The following is a 14892-nucleotide window of genomic DNA, read 5'->3' as shown; positions in this document are numbered from 1 at the left end:
TACAGCCCAGTATCAGAAAGCTGGGTTTGCGTCCGAGATCTTGGGTCTTCCAGCAGGACAATGACCCCAAACATATGTCAAAAAGCAGAAATGGATGGCAACAAAGTGCTGGAGAATTCTGAAGTGGCCAGCAATGAGTCCAGATCTAAATCACATTGAACACCTGTGGAGAGATCTTAAAATTGCTGTTGGGAAAAGGCGCCCTTCCAGTGAGAGAGACCTGGAGCAGTTTGCAAAGGAAGAGTGGTCCAATGTTCTGGCTGAGAGGTCTAAGAAGCTTATTGATGGTTATAGGAAGTGACTGATTTCAGTTATTTTTTCCAAAGGGTGTGCAACCAAACATTAAGTTAAGGGTGCCAATAATTTTGTCCAGACCATTTTTGGAGTTTGGTGACATTGTGTCCACTTTGCTTTTTTCCCTCCCTTTTTTGGTTAATTCCAATACACACAAAGGGAATAAATATTTTCTAGAAAAATGTCAGGAGTGCCAACATTTACGGCCATGACTGTATACATATCTATATATGTTGAAGAGAAGCACTCCCAAGCCGACTATAGGTGGGTGCAATCGGTCTCAGGGACCTCGGGCCTAGGTCCAAAGGGCTATATAAACAATAATGGCGATCTGCTTGAAAATGGTGGTGTGAGGTCACAGAAACGTTGCCTGTATTAATTCTGGAATAAATCTTTTTGCACATTGATTTGGAGTGCTGCGGTCGCCATTATTGTTTTTTTATATATATATATATATATATATATATATATATGTATATATATATATATATATATATATATATACACACACACACCCTGTTCCAAATTATTATGCAAATTCTATCACAAAAGTTAAAATATTTAGTTTTTCAGTGTGAGGCTGGAATTCCAATTCCATTTTTTTTGGGGGGAAAGACGGCAAGAAAAACACCAATTCTGCTCCATGGCGTTTTTTTGGACAACCCCCCCCCCCCCCCCGCTGCGGCCAGATGTTAGCTGTAAATCAATGAGAAATCGCAAAGTTCTTTTTCCACTTGCCGTTTTTCAGTTTGGTGTTTCTTTAATCTTTTTTGGTGTTTTTTCACTCTTTTTTGGCGTTTTTCAGCTCCTTGGCGGTTTTGCAAAATCGCAGCATGTTAGCTATGGCGTTTTTTTCCCTGAAATCAAGGCGTTTTTCTCTCATAGAAGTCTATGGGAGTAAAAAAAAATGCCAAGAAAACCCCATGTGGGTTTTAACTTTGGCGTTTTTCCAGGCGGTTTTCAGTTATTTTGTAAAATTTTTGGGATACCTTTTTTAATAAAATTTTGTAGGGCACCATTTAAAAAAAATTCTAAAAAAGAAAAGTAGTGATGGAAAAAATTGTATTTAACAAAATGTATCTTTTTTATAACAAAATTTTTATTAATTTTTAAACAGGAATCAATTTATGTGTGCGGGCAGGGCACAAAAAAATACATCTGACAAAAATAAAAAAGTAGTGTTTGTGTTTTTCACTTTTTGTTCTTTATTTTTTTAGGTGGTACTACTACTCCCAGCATGGAACACACTATTCCATGATGGGAGTAGTAGTACCTGTACTAATTGACAGGTCGTCCAGGTCCGTTGCGATCCTTCTGTATAATTTATAGATGCGACCGGCCACTATTCTATGGTCCCCTGCACTGCCGTATATATATACACCTATTCACATTTCCTGCAGAGAGCTGTGATTGGCCAGATGGTTCCAGCCAATCACAACTCTCTGTGGGAAATATGAATAGGTGGATATATACGTCAGTGCAGGCGACCATAGAAGAGTGGCCGGCCGCATCTATACATTATACAGGAGGATCACAGTGGGTGTCAGGAGTGACATCCGCTGTGATCTTTCTTTAACTGCAGGTACTACAGCTCTCAACATGGAGCAGAGTGTGCTCCATGTTGGGAGTAGTAGTGCCTGCAGTTAAAGGGGTACTCCACCCCTAGACATCTTATCCCCTATCCAAAGGATAGGGGATAAGATGTCTGATGGCGGGAGTCCCTCCGCTGGGGACCCCCGCATTCTACCATGCAGCACCCACCTGTAATGGCTTCCGGAACTGCTGGAGGCCCTCAGGCTAATACCATCCCGACCACGAGAACGGAAGATCGTGATGTCACGACTCTGCCCCCGTGTGACATCACACCCGCCCCCTCAATGCAAGTCTATGGGAGGGAGCATGACAGCTGTCTAGGGGTGGAGTACCCCTTTAAGGACAGATCACAGCAAGTATCACTCCTGACACCCGATGCGATCCTCCTATCTATTGCAGAGATGCGGAGCGGCTTTCTCCTGCGCTTACATCTCTGCACTATACTCCGGCCAGTGATATGAATAGAACATCACTCATTCATATTTCCCACTGAGAGCGGTGATTGGCTGCAACCATCCGGCCTATACCCACTCTGGGCAGAAAATTTGAATGAGTGATGTTCTATTCACATCACATCTGTCCAGAAAAGTGAGATCTATGACTAACCTTGAGGACCCTCCTTTCTTGGGGACTGCGAAGATCCTGGAGTACATGCCAAAACCTCTCTGGTGGGCTGGGACAGGCTCTAAAGCTCCTTTCAAAAGGAACTCTGTGATAAGAGGAGGAAGAAGATGATCGTTCCTGTTGACGAAGAATTTGTTTGGAGGGTTTCTTGATAATTCTATTGCGTAGCCTCTTGACACGACTGAGTTTACCCACGAGTCTGATGATGTTAGACACCATAGAGAGGCAAAATGGGAAAGCCTGGCACTGACTCGGGGTAACCAGGAGCTGGCGTCAAAAACCCTTGCTCATATCGCCTCCTTGAGGAGACTTCTTTTTGTAGGTAGAAGATTGCTGACGGGGTTGACGCCTCTGCCTGCCTCTCTGGGCATCAAAACTTCTGTGTGGAGGAGAAGAGCGAAACTGTCTCCTTCTATTGCGGTATCCAGGTTTTTTAGAAGGGGAGGAAAAAAATACCCCTTTCTTATTACTCATACCCTCCAATATGGGGTTCAGTTGAGAACCAAAAAGCTCCTTGCCCTCAAAGGGCAGAGAACAGAAATGGTTTTTGGCCGGAACATCTCCTGACCATTCTTTTAACCAGAGAGCTCTCCTGACAGCAGTGGAGCTCGCAAGAATTTTAGAGTTGATTCGCATGATATCCAAAGGAAAATCTGCAAAAAAATCAGCGGCTAATTTCATTTTAGGTAAATCTTGAAGAATTTCTTCTCTAGAGACCCCATCATGTAAATCCCTAGTGAGTTGGGATAACCATATGCGCAGAGCACGCCCCACAGATATTGAAGCCATAGATGCTTTACATGCTGAGGCTGCTGAGGTATAAATTCTCTTCAGAGAACCTTCAGCTCTCCTGTCCATATGATCCCTCAAAAGAGAAGATTCATCAGAGGGAAACATTGATTTATTTGATAGTCTGGCCACTGCTAAATCCACCTTAGGGAGAGACTCCCAGGAATCTGAGATTTTAGGATCAGTTTTATAAGTCATCTTGAACCTAGATCAGGTTTATTTTCAGGCTTTTGCCACTCCGCCTTAAGTAGGGGATCTAGTAAGGGCTGACCTGGAAAGAAAAGCGAACTTGTCTGAGGAAAAGAAAACAGCGCCTCATTTTTTGGAAGATTATCTTCAGCAGGATCACCTTCCACAGTTTTTTTTAACAGACCTCATCAGAGAATTAATTTTTTCTTTCTTCAAAAGATAACAATCCTCTGGGGTGCCAACTTCAGCCAGCTCTTGTGAAGAAGAGGAATCTATTTCCCCCTCAGACTCAGATGAGGAGTCAGATGAAGAAACAGGGGACACAAGAGGTTTAGAACTAGATTTAGTGGGTTTTGTAGTCTTATGGCTAGACACGTCAGTCAATAAAGATTGCAGACTAGATTTAAACCAGCCGAAAAGCTGCTTAGCATCAGATTGAAAAGAACTGGAAGCAGGAGCATAATCAGAACAGACTTCACAAAGATCTTGAGAATATTCGTCTGGCAATGGTTGGGCACACTCTAAGCATGCCTTATGGTGCTCCTTTCTCTTTGTTTTCTTGGAGGTATGGTGATCCTGACGTCTGTCCATTCTGAAAGAACGGAAAAGCAGACATCAGAGAAAGATTATAAACCCATAACACCAAGAAAAAAAAAGGAAATGGGTTAACCCAATGCATTATGCAACAAAGATAAACCCCGGAATGCATAAGATATAATATTAGTCAAATATATAAAGTATACATAGATAATGTCCCCAGAAAAGGAATAGGCTAACCTATTCTAGGTAAGGACGTACCTGAGTGCGGGCAAGGTCACGCACCTGGCGGAGGCTGGACCGAAAAACCGGAAAGCCTGGCTTAAATAAGGGTCCCGGGATTGAAACACCGGAACCGGAAATGCCAACCTATTGAGAGAGACAAAAGCCTCTTACCTGAATAGGCTGCAAATGTCCGCGACTCAGGGCTCTCCGGAAGCGCGACTCCCCCGGCACAAGTGCACTGCAGAGAATGTGCGCCGTGAGCAAGCCAAACCCGGAAGTCGCGACACACAGAGGCGCTCCAGCAAACTAGAGTCCAGGACACAAGGAGCGGAACAAGAGGTAAGCAAAATCGGGGGTCCCGATACAAAAAACCCACAACAGTACTCACTCAAAAGCCGTAGCCCTCACATACGGTTCCCAGACTCTGGGAAAGAAGCATGGGTGCATAAATCACGTTGGAAGTCTGTGAACACGCAGACAGAGCCAACAGAGATGAAAAAACCCTTATAGGGTATAATTACATAAATGATGATCACAATGTCCAGAGGACAGAAGAAAAAAATACGTGTATCTCTGTTTCTGGGGCATTTATATATGAGGTCAGGTCGCTGGCTGGTCCCCTGGATTGGTTAATTACTTGATTAGTTTAATTAATCTTATTGTGATCATATCTTCTGTCCAGTAGGAGAAAAGAAAGATGTTAACCCTTTGTGTGCCACCGAGGGATGAAATGGAAGAAAGGAATTTCCTCTGTAGCATTCAGCAGCTAATAAGAACTGGAAGGATTAAGATTTTTTTTATAGAAGTAATTTACAAATATGTTTAACTTTCTGCCACCAGTTGATTTAAAAGAAAAAAGGTTTTCACCGGAGTACCCCTTTAACACCCCACAGGTGTTTGATGAATTTTCGTTAAAGTTAAATGAAAAAAAAATTTCACTAAAATGCTGGTGTTACCCTAAATTTTTCTTTTTCACAATGGAAAATAGGAAAAAAGCCCCCTAAATTTGTAAGCCCATTTCTTCTGAGTAAGAACATACCCCATACATGGATGTAAAGTTATCTATGGGTGAACTACAATGCTCAGAAGAGAAGGAGCACCATTGGGCTTTTGGAGAGAAAATTTGTCCGGAATTGAATGCCACGCGTGTTTCAAAAGCCCCCATAGTGCCAGAACAATGGACACCCCCCCCCCGCCACATGTGACCCCATTTTGGAAACTACACCCCTCACCAGTGGGGTGTAAATGCTCACTGCACCCCTTATTAAATTCTGTGAGGGGGAGTAGTTTCCAAAATGGGATCATATGTGGGGGGGGGGAGGGTCCACTGTTCTGGCACCACGGGGGGGCTTTATAAACACACCTGGCCCCTGACTTCCATTCCAAACAAATTCTCTCTCCAAAACCTCAATGGCACTCCCCCTCTTCTGAGCATTGTAGTGCGCCAGCAGAGCACTTGACGTCCACATATGGGGTATTTCCATACTCAGAAGAAATGGGGTTACAAATTTTGGGGGGCATTTTCTCCTATTAACCCTTGTAAAAATGTTTTTTTTATTTACACATCCGAATTTAACAAAAAGTCGTCAAACACCTGTGGGGTGTTAAGGCTCACTGTACCCCTTGTTACGTTTCTTGAGGGGTGTAGTTTCCAAAATAGTATACCATGTGTTTTTCTTTTTGCTGTTCTGGCACCATGGGGGCTTCCTAAATGTGACATGCCTCCCAAAAACCATTTCAGCTAAATTTGCTTTCCAAAAGCTAAATGTGACTTGTGTCGTTCACCCACAGTGCATTTTATATCCTAACATGGGGTATTTCCATACTCAGAAGAGATGGGGTTACAGATTTTGCAGGGAATTTTCTCCCATTACCTTTTGAAAAAATGGTAAATTTGGGGGGGGAAAGATGTTTTGTGAAAAAAATATAATTTTCATTTACACATCCGACTTTAACCAAAAGTCGTCAAACACCTGTTGGGTGTTAAGGCTCACTGGACCCCTTGTTACGTACCTTGAGGGTTGTAATTTCCAAAATAGTATTTCATGTGGGTTTTATTTTGCTGTTCTGGCTTCCTAAATGCGACATGCCCCCCCAAAAACAACTTCAGAAAAATTCACTCTCCAAAATCCCATTGTCTCTCCTTCCCTTCTGAGCCCTCTACTGCACCCGCCGAACACTTCACATACACATACACATGAGGTATTTCCTTACGCGAGAGAAATTGGGTTACAAATTTTGGGGGGCTTTTTCTCCTATTACCTCTTGTAAAAATTCAAAAACTGGGTCTACAAGAACATGCTAGTGTAAAAACTGAAGATTTTGAATTTTCTCCTTCACTCTGCGGCTATTCTGGTAAAACACCTAAAGGGTTAAACTTTTTGAATGTCATTTTGAATACTTTGAGGGGTGCAGTTTCTATAATGGGGTCATTTATGGGTTATTTCTAATATGAAGGCCCTTCAAATCCACTTCAAAACTGAACTGGTCCCTGAAAAATTCCAATTTTGAAAATTTCGTGAAAAATTGCTGCTGAACATTGAAGCCCTCTGATGTCTTTCAAAAGTAAAAACATGTCAACTTTATGATGTAAACAAAGTAGACATTGTATTATGTGAATCAATTCATAATTTATTTGGAATGTCTATTTTCCTTACAAGCAGAGAGCTTCAAAGTTAGAAAAATGCTAAATTTTCTATTTTTTCATCAAATTTTTGAATTTTTCACCAAGAAATAATGCAAGTATCGACAAAAATTTACCACTAACATAAAGTAGAATATGTCACAAAAAAACAATCTCAGAATCAGAATGAAAAGTAAAAGCATCCCAGAGTTAAATGCTTAAAGTGGCAGTGGTCAGATGTGCAAAAAACGCTCTGGTCCTTAAGGTGAAAATTAGCTTGGTCCTTAAGAGGTTAATGTTAAGGGTGAACCAACACTTAGTTTTACCAAACACACTCCCCCACAGTGGACCCTGGGGCTAAGTGATGTCACTCCTGATGCCATAACCCAATCTCCCACCATTACGCTGGTTGACCCTTCGAAACACATTGTTCTGTACTCAAAGCTGTTTTTCTTCACCACCTCCTTGTGACTCCTCGGGTATGAGCCAATCCAGCCAAAGGTCGGAATATTTTCCCAGACATCTGGATAACCCTGCCAGGTATCCCTAGTCTGCACCAGCACATTAAATAAGGGCTAACATAGTAACATAATTCATAAGGTTGAAAAAAGACCAGAGTCCATCAAGTTCAACCTATAACCCTAATAAGTCCCCACTGTGTTGATACAGAGGAAGGCAAAAAAAAAACCTCATACTCAAGGTAAAAATTCCTTCCCGACCCCAAATATGGCAGTCAGTATAGATCCCTGGATCAACGTTCTGTCCCTATAGATCTAGAATCCATAACCTGTAATGTTATTATTCTCATAAATTGCATCCAGACCCCTTTTAAATTCTTTTACAGATTTAACCATGACCACCTCCTCTGGCAGAGAATTCCACAGTCTCACTGCTCTTACAGTAAAGAACCCCCATCTGTGCTGGTGTAGAAACCTTCTTTCCTCTAAACATAGAGGATGCCCCCTTGTTATAGATACAGTCCTGGGTATAAATAGATCATGGGAAAAGATCTCTGTACTGTCCCCTGATATATTTATACATAGTTATTAGGTCTCCCCTAAGCCTTTTTTTTTCTAATCTTTCTGGGTACTGTAGTCCTCCCATTCCCCGTATTACTCTGGTTGCCCTCCACTATATCTTTCTTGTACACTGGTGCCCAGTACTGTACACAGTATTTTATGTGTGGTCTGACTAGTGATTTGTACAGAGGGAGAATTATTTCCTTATCGTGGGCATCTTTGCCCCTATTGATGCACCCCATGATTTTATTTGCCTTGGCAGCAGCTGCCCTATGGTAAAATGTTTAAAAAGTAAAAAAATGTTGTTAAAAGTTTGATTGAAATAGCTTTTGATTTCAGTAAATATGCTGCAAACACAACAAATGACAATTTTCAGTTCTTTACAACCTATAAAGTGTTTTGAAACTTACTGTGCGTAATAATTTAGGGTGCATGTATATATATATATATATATATATATATATATATATATATACACACACATACAATGAAAGTAGAAGCGGCACTCCTAAGTATTCAATAAATTGTGGGTTTATTCACACATCTGTGCAGAAAAGTGACATTTCGGCTCAACAATAGAGCCTTTCTGAAGCATGGAAAACAGTGTATTATAGTGTCTATATATAGGCCCCCTAATTGCACATATAGATGATATAGATGAGGGGGGGGGGGGTGCCCAACACACAAATCAAAACAATGTATAGAAATACTCAAAAAGACCACAAATCGGTCACATATATCAATGTTACACACATAATTATACATTGCTGTATACAGTACAAACATATTAACAGTGCAATCAAGTGCAAGAATGGTGTACCGTGCATAAAAATATATAATGTTCATCATAGGTCCGGTTTCAGAGGCGGCGCTCACCTGCTGATGAAAATGTAGGCATCCAATCGGATTCATTTCTGGCTGGAGCATACTGTGTTTGTACACAAAACAAATGCTCAAGTGCCGAGTCGCTGCATCCGGTCAAAGCCGGAAGTAATCAGTGGTCACGGGATCAGTTGACGTAGTGTATCAATAGAAAGTGTCCGTGCTATATAGCGCATGCGTGGATGCGCATTCGCAGATGCATATCAGGCGCCATATCATAAATCATTAGGCGCCATACCAGGTACTGAGCAGCGTCAATTATCCAAATTATAGCACAGTGGATGACCATACTAATGTCCCAAACATAGGCAAAGTACGTATAATTAAACAAATATATTCTAATTATACATTTTAAATATATAACACATTGTATATGGTTTGCGATCATGGCTTGTCAGGTAGGGGTCCGTCCTATGGACAGAAAAAACAGTATAAACAGGCAGGGAGATCTGAAGGGGTGTTTTATCAGGTCAATATCCTGCCATATTCACAGGAAAAGGGTTGCAGCCACCATGTTCTGGTCCCACATCCAGGACTCCTGAACCAATTGTGGTAAATACAATGACCCTCCTGCCCCTATATTAGAACTGCCAAACTGGAAAATACATTACTCCTACTATCCGCTGCCTAATACAATGTGATGGACTATGTAAATAATCTATGCCCAAAAATATAAATAAGGTCATCCCCCATGCTATAAGTCAAGTATTTGAAGACAAAGTTAAAAGTAAAGATAATGAACATGAACTTTCTTTGATACCCTGTTCCAGAGGATCCCTAAGTTAGTCAAAAGGGGAGACCTTTATTTTATATATATATATATATATATATATATATATATATATATATATATATATAGTGTAAGGATTTAACCCTGGGGTTAGCTCTGGGATCGACCTTGACACAGCCACAGGACACGTTTCTACTTCATTCAGGAGGCAAACAACAGTTCTTTATGCAAGTCTGGCTCCTTGCCAGCTTTATTAGACAAGTTGCAGGATAAATAAAAACAAAACAGGAACAAACAAAATCCTAGGCCGTCTAGTCACTGAATACACAACCCAGCATGCCCGGACTATCAACTGGTAAGCTAGTCTCCACCAGCTTAATACACAAGTTTCCTGCAACTTTTTACTCACTGTTCACACAAAGCATTTGCAGCCTTTTGCTGTGTGTACTGTCTGTGCACTTCCCTGTTGGGTCATTCACAGCTCCTGGCTGTGTGCTCCCCACATGGACCCATTTACAGCCACCTTTCTGTCTTCGGGGGAGAGCCCAGACTATTCCGTTTCCTTTCATGCAGATTTCCCACACTTCTGCTGGCCTCATTAATTAGGCACCTGATGAGCATCTCCGCTAGCTCACCTAGGATGAAGGTCTTGGAAAACACCCTTTCATTGCCCTCAAACCTGCCCCATTGTCACAATATACAGGGTGGGCCATTTATATGGATACACCTTAATAAAATGGGAATGGTTGGTGATATTAACTTCCTGTTTGTAGCCCATTACTATATGTGAGGGGGGAAACTTTTCAAGATGGGTGGTGACCATGACGGCCATTTTGAAGTCGGCCATTTTGAATCCAACTTTTGTTTTTTTCAATAGGAAGAGGGTCATGTGACGCATCAAACTTATTGGGAATTTCACAAGAAAAACAATGGTGTGCTTGGTTTTAACATAACTTAATTTTTTCATGAGTTATTAACATGTTTCTGACCACTTATAAAATGTGTTCAATGTGCTGCCCATTGTGTTGGATTGTCAATGCAACCCTCTTCTCCCACTCTTCACACACTGATAGCAACACCGCAGGAGAAATGCTAGCACAGGCTTCCAGTATCCGTAGTTTCCGGTGCTGCACATCTCGTATCTTCACAGCATAGACAATTGCCTTCAGATGACCCCAAGGATAAAAGTCTAAGGGGGTCAGATCGAGAGACCTTGGGGGCCATTCAACTGGCCCACGACAACCAATCCACTTTCCAGGAAACTGTTCTTCTAGGAATGCTCGGACCTGGCACCCATAATGTGGTGGTCACCATCTTGCTGGAAAAACTCAGGGAACGTGCCAGCTTCAGTGCATAAAGAGGGAAACACATCATCATGTAGCAATTTCGCATATCCAGTGGCCTTGAGGTTTCCATTGATGGAGAATGGCCCCACTATCTTTGTACCCCATATACCACACCATACCATAATTTTTTTCTGTTCCAACAGTCTTGGAGGGATCTATCCAATATGGGTTAGTGTCAGACCAATAGCGGTGGTTTTGTTTGTTAACTTCACCATTCACATAAAAGTTTGCCTCATCACTGAACAAAATCTTCTGCGTGAACTGAGGGTCCTGTTCCAATTTTTGTTTACCCCATTCTGCAGCACCTGAAACTACAGATACTGGAAGCCTGTGCTAGCATTTCTCCTGCGGTGTTGCTATCAGTGTGTGAAGACTGGGAGAAGAGGGTTGCATTGACAATCCAACACAATGGGCAGCACATTGAACACATTTTATAAGTGGTCAGAAACTTGTAAATAACTCATGAAATAATAAAGTTATGTTAAAACCAAGCACATCATTGTTTCTCTTGTGAAATTCCCAATATGTTTGATGTGTCACATGACCCTCTTCCTATTGAAAAAACAAAAGTTGGATTCAAAATGACCATGGTCACCACCCATCTTGAAAAGTTTCCCCCCTCACATATACTAATGTGCCACAAACATGAAGTTAATATCACCAACCTTTCCCATTTTATTAAGGTGTATCCATATAAATGGGCCACCCTGTATATATATACAGTGGGGGATCAAAAGTTTGGGCACCCCATGTAAACATTTGTATTAATGTGCATAAAGAAGCCAAGGAAAGATGGAAAAAGCTCCAAAAGGCATCAAATTACAGATTAGACATTCTTATAATCTGTCAACAAAAGTTAGATTTTATTTCCATCATTTACACTTTCAAAATAACAGAAAACAAAAAAATGGTGTCTGCAAAAGTTTGGGCACCCTGCAGAATTTATAGTAAGCACTGCCCCCTTTGCAAAGCTGAGACCTGCCAGTGTCATGGATTGTTCTCAATCATCATCTGGGAAGATCAGGTGATGTCAATCTCAAAGGTTTTAAATGCCCAGACTCATCTGACCTTGCCCCAACAATCAGCACCATGGGTTCTTCTAAGCAGTTGTCTAGAAATCTGAAACTGAAAATAGTTGACCCTCACAAAGCTGGAGAAGGCTATAAGAAGATAGCAAAACATTTTCAGATATCAATATCCTCTGTTTGGAATGTAATTAAGAAATGGCAGTCATCAGGAACAGTGGAAGTTAAAGCAAGATCTGGAAGACCAAGAAAAATATCAGGCAAAACAGCTCGCAGGATTGTGAGAAAAACAATTAAAAACCCTTGTTTGACTGCACAATCCCTCCAGAAAGATCTGGCAGACACTGGAGTTGTGGTACACTATTCCACTATGAAGATATACTTGTACTAATATGGTCTTCATTGAAGAGTCATCAGAAGAAAACCTCTTCTATGTCCTCACCACAAAAATCAGTGTTTGAACTTTGCAAATAAACATATAGACAAGCCTGATTCATTTTGGAAACAAGTTCTGTGGACCAATGAAGTTAAAATTGAACTTTTTGGCCGGAATGAGCAAAGGTACGTTTGGAAAAGAAGGGGAACAGAATTTAATGAAAAGAACCTCTGTCCAACTGTTAAGCATGGGGGTGGATCAATCATGCTTTGGGGTTGTATTGCAGCGTGTGGCACAGGGAACCTCTCATGAGTAGAAGGAAAATCGATTCAATAAAATTTCAGCAAATTTTGGATGCTAACTTGATACCATCTGTGAAAAAGCTGAAATTAAAGAGAGGATGGCTTCTACAAATGGATAATGATCCTAAACACACCTCAAAATCCACAGGGGATTACATCAAGAGGCGTAAACTGAAGGTTTTGCCATGGCCTTCACAATCTCCTGACCTCAACATAATTGAAAATCTATGGATAGACCTTAAAAGAGCAGTGCGTGACAGACAGCCCAGAAATCTCAAAGAACTGGAAGACTTTTGTAAGGAAGAATGGGCAAAGATACCTCAAACAAGAATTGAAAGACTCTTGGCTGGCTACAAAAAGCGTTTACTAGCTGTGATATTTGCCAAAGGGGGCAGTACAAGATATTCATTTTGCAGGGTGCCCAAACTCTTGCAGACTACATTTTTTTTGTTTTCTGTTATTTTGAAAGTGTAAATGATGGAAATAAAATCTAACTTTTGTTGACATATTATAAGAATGTCTAATCTGTAATTTGATGCCTTTTGGAGATTTTCCATCTTTCCTTAGCTTATTTATGCACATTAATACAAATTTTTAACTGGGGTGCCCAAACTTTTGATCCCACTGTGTTTATATATATATATAATATGATGTGAAATTTAAGCTTCTGTTATACCGCAGGCTGCAAGGAAACCTTATTGCTGTGTGTGAATTGTTACAATAAACTCGAGACTATTGAATTGTGAGATTGTGACAATATAACCTCCATGCATATATACGGAGACTAATAATACCAGTATACAAAAGTGCACAAGTATACAAAAGTGCACAACACTTGGGACGACTGACATGGAAAAGGACTTAGGAGTCTACGTTAACAGTAAATTTAGCTGTAGTGACCAGTGTCGGGCAGCTGCTGCCAAGGCAAATAAAATCATGGGGTGCATCAATAGTTGCATAGATGCCCACAACAAGGAAATAATTCTACCGCTGTACAAATCACTAGTCAGACCACACATAGAATACTATGTACAGTAATAGGCACCAGTGTACAATAAAGATATAGTGGAGCTGGAGAGGGTTCACAGACGGGCAACCAGAGTAATACGGCGAATGGGAGGACTACAGTACCCAGAAAGATTATCAGAATTAGGGTTATTTAGTTTAGAAAAAAGAAGGCTTAGGGGAGACCTAATAACTATGTATAAATATATCAGGGGACAGTACAGAGATCTCTCCCATGATCTATTTATACCCAGGACTGTATCAATAACAATGGGGCATTCTCTATGTCTAGAGGAAAGAAGGTTTCTACACCAGCACAGATGGGGGTTCTTTACTGTAAGAGCAGTGAGACTGTGGAATTCTCTCCCAGAGGAGGTGGTCATGGTGAACTCTGTAATAGAGTTCAAAAAGGGTCTGGATGCATTTTTGGAGAGTAATAACATTGCTGGTTATGTATACTAGATTTATAGGGACAGAAGGTTGATCCAGGGATTTATTCTGATGCCATATTGGAGTCGGGAAGGAATTTTTTACCTCTAGTATGAGGTTTTTTTTTTGCCTTCCTCTGGATCAACTCAACTCAATAGGGACTTATTAGGGTTATAGGTTGAACTTGATGGACTCTGGTCTTTTTTCAACCTTATGACCTATGTTACTATGTTACTATGTTAGCTAAGCAAAAGGGGAAACTGAGGGGACCTGTCTACCTAAAGGGGGAAACTACTGAGAAGACCTAGCTTTCTAAAGAGGGAAACTACTGAGGGGACCTGGCTACCAATAGCGCAAAATTACTGAGAGGAACTGGCTACCAAAAGGGTGAAATTACTGAGGGGACCTGGCTAACAAAAGGGTGAAACTACTGAGGGGACCTGGCTAACAAAAGGGTGAAACTACTGAGGGGACCTAGCTACCTAAAGGGGGAAACTACTGAGGGGACCTGGTTACCTAAAGGGGGGAACCTGTTGGGGCACATACTTATCTACTGGGACAATCTACCTAATGGGAGATATCTACGTACCCCTTACAACTTACTGAACCTACCTGCTTTACTGTACAGGACACCAGGGAGGGCATTATTCCTGATTCTGGCACTATATGTGGGGAGATTGGAGAAAGGTAGGGAAGGTGTTAGAAAAGTACAATGCTAATTGTCACGTATGAGCAGGGAACAGTGAAGCCATAAATTACCCACAGCCACTTTCCCTACCTATTGCCTATCCGCCCTAAGTGACGGATCAACAACCACAATGGCAAACCCTCAATGCTAAGTGCTGGGGCAGCATGTCAAAATAATAAAATAAAATACAAAACAGTCAGAGTTGGAGAACAGCTG

The 14892-nt window shown here is 41.2% G+C and overlaps 1 protein-coding gene across 2 annotated transcripts in view; it reads right to left on the bottom strand.

Moving 5' to 3' along the window:
• The window catches only part of TREH (trehalase), a 120004-nt gene extending 105356 nt beyond the window's left edge, over positions 1–14648 (bottom strand). The window contains exon 1 of one of the 2 annotated variants that reach the window (XM_056544786.1): positions 14601–14648. In XM_056544786.1, coding sequence (XP_056400761.1) covers positions 14601–14633 — 33 coding nt within the window. In that variant the 5' untranslated portion in view covers positions 14634–14648. The remainder of the gene's footprint in view (positions 1–14600) is intronic. The other variant, XM_056544791.1, reaches the window with a different exon arrangement.
• Positions 14649–14892: the final 244 nt, after the last annotated feature.

The sequence above is a fragment of the Hyla sarda genome, chromosome 10 (assembly GCF_029499605.1).
Source record: "Hyla sarda isolate aHylSar1 chromosome 10, aHylSar1.hap1, whole genome shotgun sequence".
In the NCBI taxonomy this organism is placed as follows: domain Eukaryota; kingdom Metazoa; phylum Chordata; class Amphibia; order Anura; family Hylidae; genus Hyla; species Hyla sarda.
This window is presented reverse-complemented; position numbering and strand designations above follow the sequence as displayed.